Source organism: Lagenorhynchus albirostris, chromosome 8, assembly GCF_949774975.1.
Source record: "Lagenorhynchus albirostris chromosome 8, mLagAlb1.1, whole genome shotgun sequence".
Lineage (NCBI taxonomy): Eukaryota > Metazoa > Chordata > Mammalia > Artiodactyla > Delphinidae > Lagenorhynchus > Lagenorhynchus albirostris.
In genome coordinates, this window is record NC_083102.1 from 24,930,442 (window position 1) to 24,943,606 (window position 13,165).

General features: G+C 38.4%; 1 protein-coding gene across 1 annotated transcript in view; it reads left to right on the forward strand.

The window, feature by feature from the left end:
* Positions 1–13,165, forward strand: part of GRM8 (glutamate metabotropic receptor 8) — a 749,540-nt gene that overhangs the window by 588,354 nt on the left and 148,021 nt on the right. The window contains exon 7 of the mRNA XM_060155979.1: positions 3,639–3,775. Coding sequence (XP_060011962.1) covers positions 3,639–3,775 — 137 coding nt within the window. The remainder of the gene's footprint in view (positions 1–3,638; positions 3,776–13,165) is intronic.

Consider the following 13,165-nt stretch of genomic DNA (forward strand, 5'->3'; position numbering starts at 1 on the left):
CATTTCAATTTTTTTTCTGGACAAAATGCCACTTAATTCTGTTTTTCAGGGTGCCCAGTTTCAGTACAAAGGGTGATCATTCAAATTTCTACTTGTTGAAATTAATAAACAACATAGCCTCTCATGGTTACTCAAGGGTGTTCTTTGTTACACAGACCACAGTACCAGGGCAATTATTTGAGATAAGCCAATATGCAATTGAATCAGTTCTTTGTTGAAAGGGTTGAAGTAATTCAACTGCAAGCCTAGCCCAAGATCAGAAATCAGATTACTAAAACAAGTGGCAAGAGTGGTTTCTAACATCACACTGATAACAGTGTAAAAGGGACTGATTTGGTCCCTTCATTTGTGAACATAAAAGACGAGAGCTGATAGAAGTGAAGTTCATAATGCTATGAAGAAGCTGAACGTGGATTTGCTTGGAATCGTTTGTGGGTGCCTCTTTCATGCTCTACTGTAATTTATTGATGGCACACTCAATGTCAAGCAGTCTTTGGTGCCGTGCCCACAAAGATAAGAAATGCACTCTGCCTTTATTAAGGAGACCACGGTCTTGTGAGGAAGGCAGAGGGTCCAACCAGTACTGAGCACGTAATAGGCTCTCAATAAATATCTGTTGAATGAATGTTTTGATCAGGAATGGGGATGGATAGTACAAGTGTACAGAGAGCAGTGAGTGCCATGATAGAGAAGGACAGGACGCGAAGAGGCACTTGGGTCCCTGCTCCAGATTTAGAAGATAAGGATCCTTATAGGTGTGCCTTTAAGACACATCTTGAAGGAACTATATAGAGAAGAAAGGTTAGGATAAAGGAGGAAGTGAACTTATAGAAAATAACATGCGAAACAGGATCGTGAGAAAGTGCATGGTGAATTTAAAGAACTGGATTTTAGGTATATTTGGCTTTGTGTTAGTAGAGGAGAGCAAGGGTTAGAAAGGGTGACTCCGGAAAAGCCATACATGCTCACTGAGAAGCCCTTATGCTCTCATATAGACCCTGGATCTCAAACACAGCACTGCCATAAAACAATAAGGGAAATAAGAGTTAATATTTATATAGTGCTTACTATTTACTGAAAGGTTTCTGTATGTTGATTCACTGAATCCTCATATCCCTCTGAGATGGGAATTACAATTAGCCCATTTTAAAAATGAGCCAAGTGAGGGACAGACAGATCAAGTACCTCACCTGAGATCATCTAAGAAGTGCGATGACCTGGCCCCCAAACCCACATTTCCAGTGTATTATACTTATATATAGTATGTATACTTTAGTATATTGCCTCTTGGTGCAATGCCAAATTTAGTGTAACTTGCTATTAATAATTATATTGAAGTATCCAAGTTGGACAATTATGTTTGTGGTAATACAGCTCTCATTAGCTTCCTTTCCAGGATACCTTCTTGAGTTGGAGAAAAGAGAGATAGAAACAGCTAGCACACTACGAATTATATATAACTCAGAGTACATTCATGAGAATGTGTTACACAAGTGACATTCTCCTAGCCTGGGTATCATTATGGTAAAAAAGATCGGGATGCTGTCGTAGGAGATACGGAGCCATTCAGTGAGGAGTATGACAATATTGGGGAATTTAGTTAGACAAAAGTAAATAATACTTTATTCATGGAGTATATGACATCAGAATTTTGAAATGGCATGTAAATGTCAGGACTTGTTGATGATGTTAATGTGAAATTCATAACTGATGTGTATTTTTCTATCCAGTAATCTCTTATCCATTGAATTTCCATAATCCTTTGTCTAGATATTACTTAAAAGAATGTTTAATATCCTGTCTATTACTCTACATTGGTATGTACTGAGAATACATATGGGGTGAATAATCATCATCATCATCATAATATTTAATTACCACCGGCATTGTTCTTTGCAACTATTTGTTTAATTTTCATAGCAACTCTATGAGTGTTATTATTACTCCCATTTTACAGATGAGGAATCTGAGGATTTAAAAGTTAACCTACTCACATTCACTTGGAGTTAGAAAAGGTTTTGATCCGTTATAGCACGTGGGTTTCCACTTGAGTATCTAAGGAGTAGTTAAGATAGTGGTTGATTGGAGAGCTCCTATTTTTTTCTCTAATTCCCTATTTCTTTCTTGATTTATATATAAAGTCATTTCCCATGTGAACTAATAATAATAATTTAAATGCATATAGATCTTTTGAGACTTAAAAATATGTTCATCTTTATTTTTTAAGTCCCTATGTGACAAGTAAAGAGAGTACATAAGTTGTGAAAATAAATGCAGAAGCAAAGTGAGCATGAATGTGCAGCTCTTGACTCTCAAAACAGTGCTCTTTTCTCCATGCTGTGCTATCTCTTATGTCCTTAGCAGTTGTTTGCAGATACCAGGCATCTTATCAGAGACTTCACACTGCATTCAAATTTTAGGAAGATTCCAAAGAGGAATGTTTTAGACTTTTGTGATTATTGGTTTTAGTTTAAAACTCCGCAGGTAGAATAAGGAACTCATTATAAGATGGAAATATATAGAGCTGACATGTATAACTATTAGTAGTATATATTTTGGGGGAGTAAAATATAGAAAAGAGATAGCAAGAAGGGGACAGTTTCTAGTATAGTATAGAAATTAAATCCGGTATATGGTGAGAGGAAATTCAGGGAAGGGAACCTGCAGAGAGAAGATTGGCACAAAGAAAAGGGATTGATGTTAGGCGAATTTGTCGAGACAGTAAAGAGTAAGGCAAGAAGATGAAGGTGTGGGCTGTGGGCAGGCTCCAAAGGCTAGTAGAGAAAAGGAAATTCTATATAGAAAGTGAGGCTATAGATGGAACAAGAAAACATTGCGGGTAGTGATCCCTTTCTACTCTTAAAACCTGTGATTATGTAAAAGTTAATGAGAGAGAAAGTAAAAGTGAGCAGAAGCTGGTAAGAGAAAAAGATGAAAGCTTCTGGGAGAAATGGAAGGTTAGAAAAGATGACATTTCTTGCATCCTGCTGCCCCGCCAGTACTGCACTATCACAGTGAATTGAGGGAACTTTTATGATCTGAGCGGAGTTGGGACTTCCCAGCGACCACTGCGTCACCCACTGAGAGGATCCTAAACGTAGCCCACATGGATAGACTCTTGGGCAGAGGTAGCCAAAGCAGAGGCTTAGAAGAGACATTGAATACAGCAATTGCTTCAGAGTGGAGTTCAAGTCAGAATAACGTAAAACTCTAGGGAATCTGGCTGCGACGTTCTCCTGCCACATGTTGAATTGCTGTTCATAGTTCATATTGTACAATAGCTGTTACGCTTCAAGGCGTTTACACTCTTCTCTATTAACTGCCATTCTCCGTAGCCACTATTGGCTGTCCAGCCTATCAACTTCTATTTATTTAACTGTTACGTTTGTCGCCTAACTTGGATTCTCATCATTTACTTTCTAATGTGCGTAACGAAGCACGTCTTCTTCCTGAAAGTATGTCTGGGCTTCTTTTCGTGTCAGAGATATTATGCTACCAAGAATGACCTTGTGTGGATTACTAGCTGCATATCTCTTACTATGCACAATATTTTTTATCTACCATTTTTTTCTTAGAGAGAAATAAGCCCAGTGGTCTATCTCACTGAAAAGTTAACATTGTTTCCTAAACATTTATAGGTAGTGCTGGGACACCGGTCACTTTTAATGAAAATGGAGACGCTCCTGGTCGTTATGATATCTTCCAGTATCAAATAACCAACAAAAGTACAGAATACAAAATCATTGGGCACTGGACCAATCAGCTTCATCTAAAAGCAAGTATCAATATAAACTTATACTTTATGTATATTGTTCTCAAGGAGAGACGCTTTACTTTTAAGTAATATAACATTTGTTAGAATTGATCTTCTTGTAAATAAGTTTTCAGAAAATGTATGATTTGATCCTTCTTCAACTTTAAAATGTTATGAGAAGTCTTAAATGTCTGTAGAGATATTTACTCTCTGCAGGGATTTAATGAAAGATCTCATTTTCTTTTAAGTGACTAAATATACATTTAGGGAAACTTTATACTTTTCTGAAAGGCTCAGTTGTTCAAACCTTTGTACAGTGTGTGTGTATGTGTGTGTATGTGTGTGTTTTGGGGGGAGGGGTGACAAACTGTGCCATGAATGACAAAGTCGGTGCTTAATAAGTGTGCTTCACCTTTGCCCCATCATAAGTTGAGATCTTGCAGCTATGTCTGCTGGATGGAAGTCAATCATGATCTGTACTTGCATTACCTCTTTGAATCACAACATCAGAGAAAGTTAATGTACCCCAAAGAGATGTTCAGTTTTTTAACAGCCCTTAGGGCTGCCAGCTGTCCCTGTCCCCCTGGAGAGCCATGAAGGCCCAAGGCCCACAGATTTTGCAGTTCCTACAAGTGGCCACGTGAGGAGAACTTGGAGAGCCCAACTGGAAGCGAGGTCGCAGGGCAGCGAGGTCGCAGGGCCTGGGGCTGGTGCCAAAGGCAGTTGGTCATCTGCCTGCCCAGTGTCACGCTGTGTCCGCCACCCGGGGCTCTGTCTCCTCCTGCTGGGACCAGGTGGGGCTGGCACGTGGGATAACAGCAGGAGGAGAAGCTCTGTCAGATGAGTCTAGCTGGCAGGCAGCTCTCCAGAGGGGCTATCCGAGGGAAGGGGTCTTTGGGGACACTGGGGGGCGCTGTCTGTTACCAGCACCCACTAAGCCTAAGGGGCTCCAGAGCAGGAAGCCCGTCCTGAACTTGACGGATAGGGAGGCCCGGGAAGTCACAGGGCATAGGGCAGGCAGTGGCTGCGTGAGGAGGGCACAGGAGTGGTTGGAGAAGCATCTGCCTACCACGGGGTAAGGAACCATTTCAAAATTTAACAGCCTGTGGTGCTGTATCTATGCACGCCGGCTCCTTCTGGTCTAGACAAACAAGGAGTGTGCTCTGTGGTCGCAGCTAAGGATCAGAGTTCCTTCATACATGAACATTAATGTTCATAATACATTCTCTCATACATCTGTAACATTGGACTGTTTATAGGAACTGAGTGGCCGAGGAATCTCTACAGCAGCAGTGTTTCCCCTGTAGGCAGTGAGGTGCTTTTAAAATGTGTCTAATAAACCAGAAACATACTCTTCTACTGTTATATTGTTCTAATGTGTATTTCACTCTTTCCTCTAGTAAAAGTACCTCCTCTTCTTGATTCTCAAAGCTACCGTAACACTGTGAGGGCTGAGTTCATTTCGTAAATGAATACTTTCATTTCCTAGCTACAGCTTATCCTAGCTGGAAGGTAAACTCTTAAGACATACATGAGGGTGGGGAGAGAGATTATTCTTGCCTGTGTGTGTTTTCCACGTGTGTATGTGCTTTCTTGTGTTTGAACCCATTCGAAAGACACCAATTTGGTGTTTTTAATACATTTTTCACCTCTGTATGTCCAAATATAGCCCCTGAAGTGCTATGTTTATGCAGCACCAGTTACCATAGTTCTCAGAAAAGAAGCAGAAAATGAGAAATAAGGAAACTAGGATATTTATGATTTATTGTCTCCGTAATGACTTCCTGATAATTGTCACAGTTCCGCTTTCAGTAATGCACAAAGACAGCTCATATTTGCAACTATGGTTGTACTTCGTAAGACCACGTATCTACACCTTACTACATGTAGCAGCCTGATGAAACCCTATCCCTTGTCCTGCAACCCAAACTTACGGAAACAAAGCTTTGATAACTCTGTGGGTTATTGATGCCAATCTGAAAATCAATCGCTCCTTGGCAAAAGCCCTTTTGACAGTGGACCTCTGTGAAATAAAATAATTAAACACAACAAAGAAAATTTGATATGGGTTAAAATAGGGAAGCTACTTTTTATCTGACTTTTATGAATGCCAAACTGCTTACTATATTCTTATGATTAAGGATTTAAATAACAAAGTTCAATGGTTGAAAAATATGTGCATTAATATATAATATGAAGATACCTAAAATAATTATATACACAAGCACACGTACACACACACACATCTCTCTCTCTATATATATTTATTATAAAACTTTATGTTGAATCTCAAGCTCTTTTATGTACATTTACGGTGCATGAAAAGTTTTATGTTTATTATTGTGTTATTGCTCATAAAATATATCAAAACGATTTGTAAGAATTATTTCTCATGCATGATTATAATCGTTTATAACTACATAGCCATGCTAGCTTTACTGAAACAGAGAGAATCAACTCTCAGAAAAGAGTGAATTAGTTTGTGAAGAGAGGTCATACGTCAAGGGTTGAATTCTGAATTTTATCAGGACAAACAAAATGTTTCTCCTTGGGAACAGGATTAGTCATCTGTTTGGAGGTGGAGTAGGGGTTCCTTGGAAAGTGACAGATTTACTGAAGTTCTGCTTAGATCTCAGGCAAGGCACCAAACAAATGCTTTGCCCCAATTTTGTCGTCTATAAAGTAGAAACATTAATAGCACCTACCTTAGATGGTTGTAATAAGAATTAAATGAAATAATACAGTAAAGCCGTTAGTCCAGGGCCTGGCCCACATGACATCCATAAACATTACCTATTATTAATCCAGTGTCTCATGATTCTGTGTGGTCAGTGGGAGACCTGAGAATGAGTGTGTTGAGTAGAGAAGTGAAGGTTCTGTCAGAAGAGGCACTTGAGTTTGCTTTAGCAAGTTCAGAATACGTTCACTTAAAGTGGGGACCATTTGTCCCTATAGCCCATTGCCTGCCTTTAATATTGGCCTTAATACTTTAGCAAATCTATCTGCACTTACAAAGTAAACTTTATTTAATATAAGTATGTAGTTTCTTTTCCTGTGGTAGCCTGTGGCTAGATATTGTCACCTAGGTAGTTATTTTTGAATGGATTAGATAAATTCATTCTGTGCACATACTGCATGCTAAGTGCTGGGATTAGAGTGAAAATGTGAACTCTGCTCTCAGGGCGCTCGCAGAGTGGAAGGATAGATGGACACTCAAACCAACAATTCTAGTGCAGTGGGGCAGGCCACAGATGAAGTTATGTCCATGGTTTTGCACCTGCAGCCCAGAGACAGTCCCCGAATCTGGCCTGTGGCCTGACTGCTGACGGGAGTTGTGATGATGGCAGCGGAGGGCGCTCTTCCCCATGTACTCCATCCCTTCTTATTCTCTTAAACCAGATTTGCAATAGATTTCACACTCTCAATGGTAAGCATTTATCAGCCAGTTATTGGATTGAATTTGGCTTATTTTCAAAGAGCCAGTTTTTCTGACTGAATTCAACTGTAGGATAAGTTTGTGCACAGAGGGTGCACGATTATGCATATATGAGTGCAATAAATTTGCCCTGGATATATCTTAGTGGAGTGAAAGAAATTGTAAAAGTAGGTTATTCTTTTCTTGTTTTTCCTGGAAAATCATGAGGTGTTTTATTTCCTCAAAAGCATGGTCTTCATTGTTCTAAATATTTTTTTTCTTTTTTATGGCACTAACATATGTTCTTAACTTAGCAATTACAATGAGTTAGTATAACTGTTTATTTTGATTTCGGTTTTTTATTCAGTAATCTCAGTCCACGCATGAAGGGCATATTGTCTACCTGAGAGTGAATTTGAACAATTAGGCTTCTCCGTTTTGTGAGGCTTAATCTCTCAAGAGGCAGGTGGTCCTTATTAGTGATTACAAAACGTACTGTAACCTAGAGGTTCAGAGAAAACAGCGGAGCCTGAACTGCAAGAAGAACAGCCATCTGCTACTTCGAGTCCGCAGGGAGAAGGTGTATGGAGGCTACCGGATGGGCCTAAAATAACTGAGGGCTCACTTTTCTGTACTTCCAACCAGAGCTACTCTTTCTAGATTACTGTAAGATGAGGCATAGTTTTTGCTTGTTTTGTTTTATTCTTTTTTTATTCAAATAAGTAATTTGAAGATAAATAAAGATAGTAAAGGATAATGACTTCATAAGAATGTTTCATTGTTAGCAGCATGGAGTCAATTGGAAAGGGTGATTTGAAGGAGAACGGCTTCATTTAATTTTGTGTGGGGCCACTCCATAGATGAAAGTAACTCTTGACCAGGTACTGAATTCTGACCCTCAGTTTTCTCATCTGTTAAGTGGGATAGTAAATAGGCTTACTATGAAGATCAAATGCATTGGTATTCCAGTGCATAGTGGTCAAAAACAAGACCTCAAAGTCAGAAAGAAGCGTTTTGTGTTCCAACCTTCCATTCCTGAGCCTTGGGCACGTTATTTTACCTCTTTTAGTCTCAGATTCTTCATCTGCGTGAAACAATCATAACTACTTCATAGAGTTATTGAGATAATTAAAGGAAATTGCATATCAAAGATCCTAGAACACTGCCTGCTACATATTCAGTGTCAAACGAATATGGCAATAAAAATTTTGTTTTGTTTTGCCAGGAAAACCAGCCTATTGCAGAGGACCTATAATGGGTATTGCAATCTGAAATTCCATCTATGAAATGTCTTCTCTGCCTCTATCTTGATGTTCTGAGTAGGGAGTAACTGTAAAAAGAGTTACACTACGATAACTCGTCTGTGCCCTATATAATAAACCCCAAATGTTTATTTTGGTATGAAAAAAAAGTGGGCTTCATGAGTCAGTGCTTTGGGGACAACCAGAAACTCAAGCAAGCTTTCTGATTTAGTGCATTAAATCAGTCTTTTCTATGTACCTCTAGTGTAGTATTTATAACATGATATTTTAATTGAATGTATGTCTTTGCCTGCCAATGGTCAGGCAAATACATGCGATACCAGGGGTTCCTCAACCTGCTTGAAATACAGAAAGAGAAAGTTTCTGAGTCCCCTCATTTGCCTCATGGTTATATTGCTTTGGATAAACATCAAAAGTTTTTAACCAAAACCACTAGATTCCCTAATGTCATACAGGAACAGCTTTTCTATGATGAAGGGTATTGAAATAGCCTTGAAGTAAAGGATGGAGTGAATGGAGTGGAAACAATGTTCGAGGGGACGCTTGAGCCTTTATTTGCCTTGACTCTTAGGAGCCATGCGTTTCCTCTTTGCCTGTTTCCCCATTGCAAAGTTGCCTGCATTTGCAAATGCTCTTTCATATGATAGTGCATAAAAAAGATCATTCACCCTATGAGACAAGCAATATATAAAGCTTTTCCCATCCTACAAAGTATGAATGTGAAGTCAAGTCTCCGAGACCCTTTACTACATTCCAATAGGACTTTAAATGCCACTCTATCTCCTGCCTTTATATTCTATTCAGACAAGGTCTTTTTTGGCTTCCTTTCCTTGTAACAAGATGATTAGTTGTCAAAACTATATTTTTGTTCACTAGATGCAAATTTATTCTTTTCAAAATAAGTCATTTTGGGGTCAGTAATTAATTTGTGTTTATGAGAAAATAAGCATTTGGTAAATTCATGTTTTTGACACATCAAGCAAAGCCAAGGTAATTAAAGTTTAACTACGTTCTTGCTAGTACAGAGTAGGGGCTCCGTAAGGACTTGTTGAATATGTCATGAACGATATGCTGATGTTTTCCAAATACTGACTTCATGTGGAGCACTGATCCAAGATTATTGATGAGGAAGTTGACTTGTGCACAGATCATTTATTCAGTGACTGCTCCCTGCTAGGCAGGATGCTAAGCCGTTGAGGAGTACAAGGTTCAATAAAATAAACTCCCAGATAGCAAATGATTTACTCCATTAAAGGTAACAGTACACTTGAATAATTATAATAAAAGCATGCTTAGAAGGTACAGATTAAAGAACAAACTATGAATTAAACTATGTAATGATTACCTCCAACTGGAGGGACTGGATAAAGTTTGTTGAATTCAAACTGGATCTTCAATTACTTTGGTGGCTAGAAATGGTTGGAAGAGTGTGTAGGCCATGGCAAAAGCATCCATCCATCCATACATCCTTCCATCCATTTATCTATCTATTCATTCCAGAATAAGGTGCCTCCAGTGTGCCACTGCTCTACACAGTGCTGGAATGATTTAGAGGTGTTACAGATTCAGTCCCCATCCCTGAGTTGGGAGTGCACATCTATTGGATGTGCAGGCATATCCCGCCTACAGAGTGTAAGCTGTAAGTTCATTGATGGAGATGAGGAATGTTGACTAGGTTTTCATAGGGAGGTGGAAAGGGGCACAGTTTATTTAGGGAATTGAGTGTGATCCTGAGCTGCCAGTACAGAGGACTATCTGAGCAGAGCATATCATGCAGAATGAAGGAAGATGGCTTAAAGCTAAATTTTATAGGGTTTCAAAAACTATTAGAACACAAGGTGATATTCTTTAAGCTACAGTGAGCTTTTCGATAGAGACATTCTCAGCTTTACACTTCAGGGAAACATTTTGGGCAGCAAAGCGTAGACTGGCTGGAGAAGAGGTCGTTCCATTATTTATCAGAAGCCATAATTAAGAATTAATTTCTTTCTTATTTTACCTAATTGTTTGGCAGGTTCTTTCCGCCCTATCTGTCCATCTACTTGGTTTGTGTTTTGTTCTACAAAATATTTAAAAGGACTTACTAAGATACAAAAGTATGCCATATAAAATGATTTAATCTGATTAAGAATTCAGAAGCTGGATTCAATTATCTGGATCTAGTTGGAGTCAGATTCCCGGGGTAATCTAATAGTATCCAAGGAATCTAGTAGTTCATCAGGGAAAATACAGGTGGGGCACTAATAAAGCTATTATTATTCATGAAAAATAGGAAAAATCATAAGTGCTTAGTTATTTTGGTAAATAATGAAAGTGACACAGACAGGGAAAAGAAAGCTAAAAAAAATAATAGAGGTCAAATTGGAAAAAGCAAATCAAAAATACAATGCAACTAAAGAAGGACGTAACATAAAATGGAAAGTGCCTCTTTATACCAACACCAAAGAAGGGCAAAGGAGGATGGCGACTCTAGACGTTTATGGGGATAATAAAGCAATAAAAATGATAAATGGTATTTTAATCCTTACTTTAACCTTGGGAGGAGAAAAATAAGCGCAATTTTGACATGATGAGTAGTATCAGTAAGGTTACAAACATAAAGTGATAATGTAGAATAGAGGAATAACAGGGAAAAAATCATTTTCTTATGGTAGATTTACTAAACTAAAATATATGTGAACCCTGTATCCTAGGGTACTTTTGAAAGGCTCAGTGGACACATCAGTGTTATGTAAAATATACAACGTACAAGAGAATTACAGGAACTGAAAAGTATTATATATGAATAAAATATGTCGCTTCCAGCTGTAGATGGAGATCAGTAGTTGATAAGAGCATGAAACTAAAAAGAAAAACGTTAATATGTCTGTTGACTGAATCAAAAGTTTAACAGACATCTTTCCTCAAAGCTTTCACTGTCTAAAGAAGGAAAATAGAGCCAGAAGCTGAAATCCTCCCAAGTCCCTATTCCATTTTGTTGAGGTCATGGATCCTTATCTCTAAGTGAAGTTGCAGAAATGTGCAATTGTGCATAAACTCAGGGGTAGAGATGTAAAATGGTGTTCTTTCTTAAATCCATAAATAAATGACAGAAGGATATAACAAGGACACAGAAAGGTACTAAATTTGACTAGTATTTGATTGCTTTTATCAGTTATAAAATCATTTGGAATAAAACATTATTTTGAGATAATTGCAGATTCACATGTAGTTGTAAGAAATGATAAAGATTCCATGTCTCCTTTACTGAGTTTTCCCCGCAATGATAACATCGTGAAAAACTATGGTGTAACAGCGCAAGCAGGATCTTGATATTTATACAGTCCACCAATCTTTTTCACATCTCCTCTTTCACTTATACATGTGTATGGGTGTTTCTATGCATTTTTGACCTCTGTAGGCCCATGTATCTACCACTGTAGTCAAGATATAAGACATTGCCATCACCACAAGGATCCCAAATTTTCATTTAATAGCCACACCCACATGCTACCCAGATGCCTCCCTTCAGTGCCTGGCAATAACTACTATATCCTCTATTTCTCTAAAATTGTCATTTCAAGAATGCTGTGTGGATGAAATCATATTGTACGTAACCTATTGGGTTTGGCTTTTTTCACTCAGCATGGTTCCCTCCAGATTTATCCATGTTGTTGTGTTCCTTTTAGTTGCTGAGTAGGTCCATGGCATGGATGTTACCGAACTGTGTTTAGTTATTCACTCTTCGAAGGACTCCTGAAAAATAATTATGCATCGACCTGCTATGAGTGTTTGTTGAATTGTATGTAGAGAGAAACAGCAGGGAAGAGTGATGTCTCGTCTCAGAACTGAACTAAATCATTTTTATAAGATAGTTTTAGAAGTTATATTTAACCCGTTAATATAGAATATTTTTAGAAAATAAGAAAAGGAAACTTTCTTGCTGCAACATACACCTCAGATCCTTCATAACTGGCACAGTGACACCTTGGCTGCAGTGTGCTTAATTACTATAATCGCAGCAAACGTACCTAAGAGAAAAGTTCTCATTTAAAAGTAATACCACCTGGATCTATGTCCTCTTAAGGTTATAGTCTGTGAAACCACACCTATGTTCCTTCTTATCGTGCTTCACTTTTCCATCCCTTCTGTCAATATCACACTAATGTTGCTGTCTATGACACTAAAACCCAACTCTCAATGAGTTTCCAGGACTTCCTCAAAGTCATCCCTGTCCTGTATTTCTTAAGTTGTTCTGACACTCTGCTAGGCTTTGCTGTATCGAGCTCTCATTTGACTGCTTTTGTAGCTGTCAGATCTGTTGGTACATGCATTTTTCTGCATTCAGGCCATGTTTTTAAGGTTCCAAAATTCAGACATGATTTCTAGATTAAGCCGCTATAAGATCTTTGAGACTACTGATCTAAAATTTGTAAAATTTTTAAAGGGAACCGGCAGGGACACTGCAGTTGGCCTATGCTCTATAAATCTCCTAGCAGGAACCGACTTTAAGCTTGGCAACTGTGAATTAAATCCCTTAATTATCCTATCCTTAAACTAGTTTATCAAGGAATCAGCCAATTTTTATAAATGGTCTCCATAAAATATTTGACAGGGGTGTGATTTCATGTTGTTCAGGGCACACACGGACTTGGAGGACAGACCCTAGGAGGTTCTGCATGGTGTGGAAAGTGTCCCTGGAAACTAGGAAACTTGTTTTTCCCCAGACCTCTCATTCATCCTGAGATAGGTTTG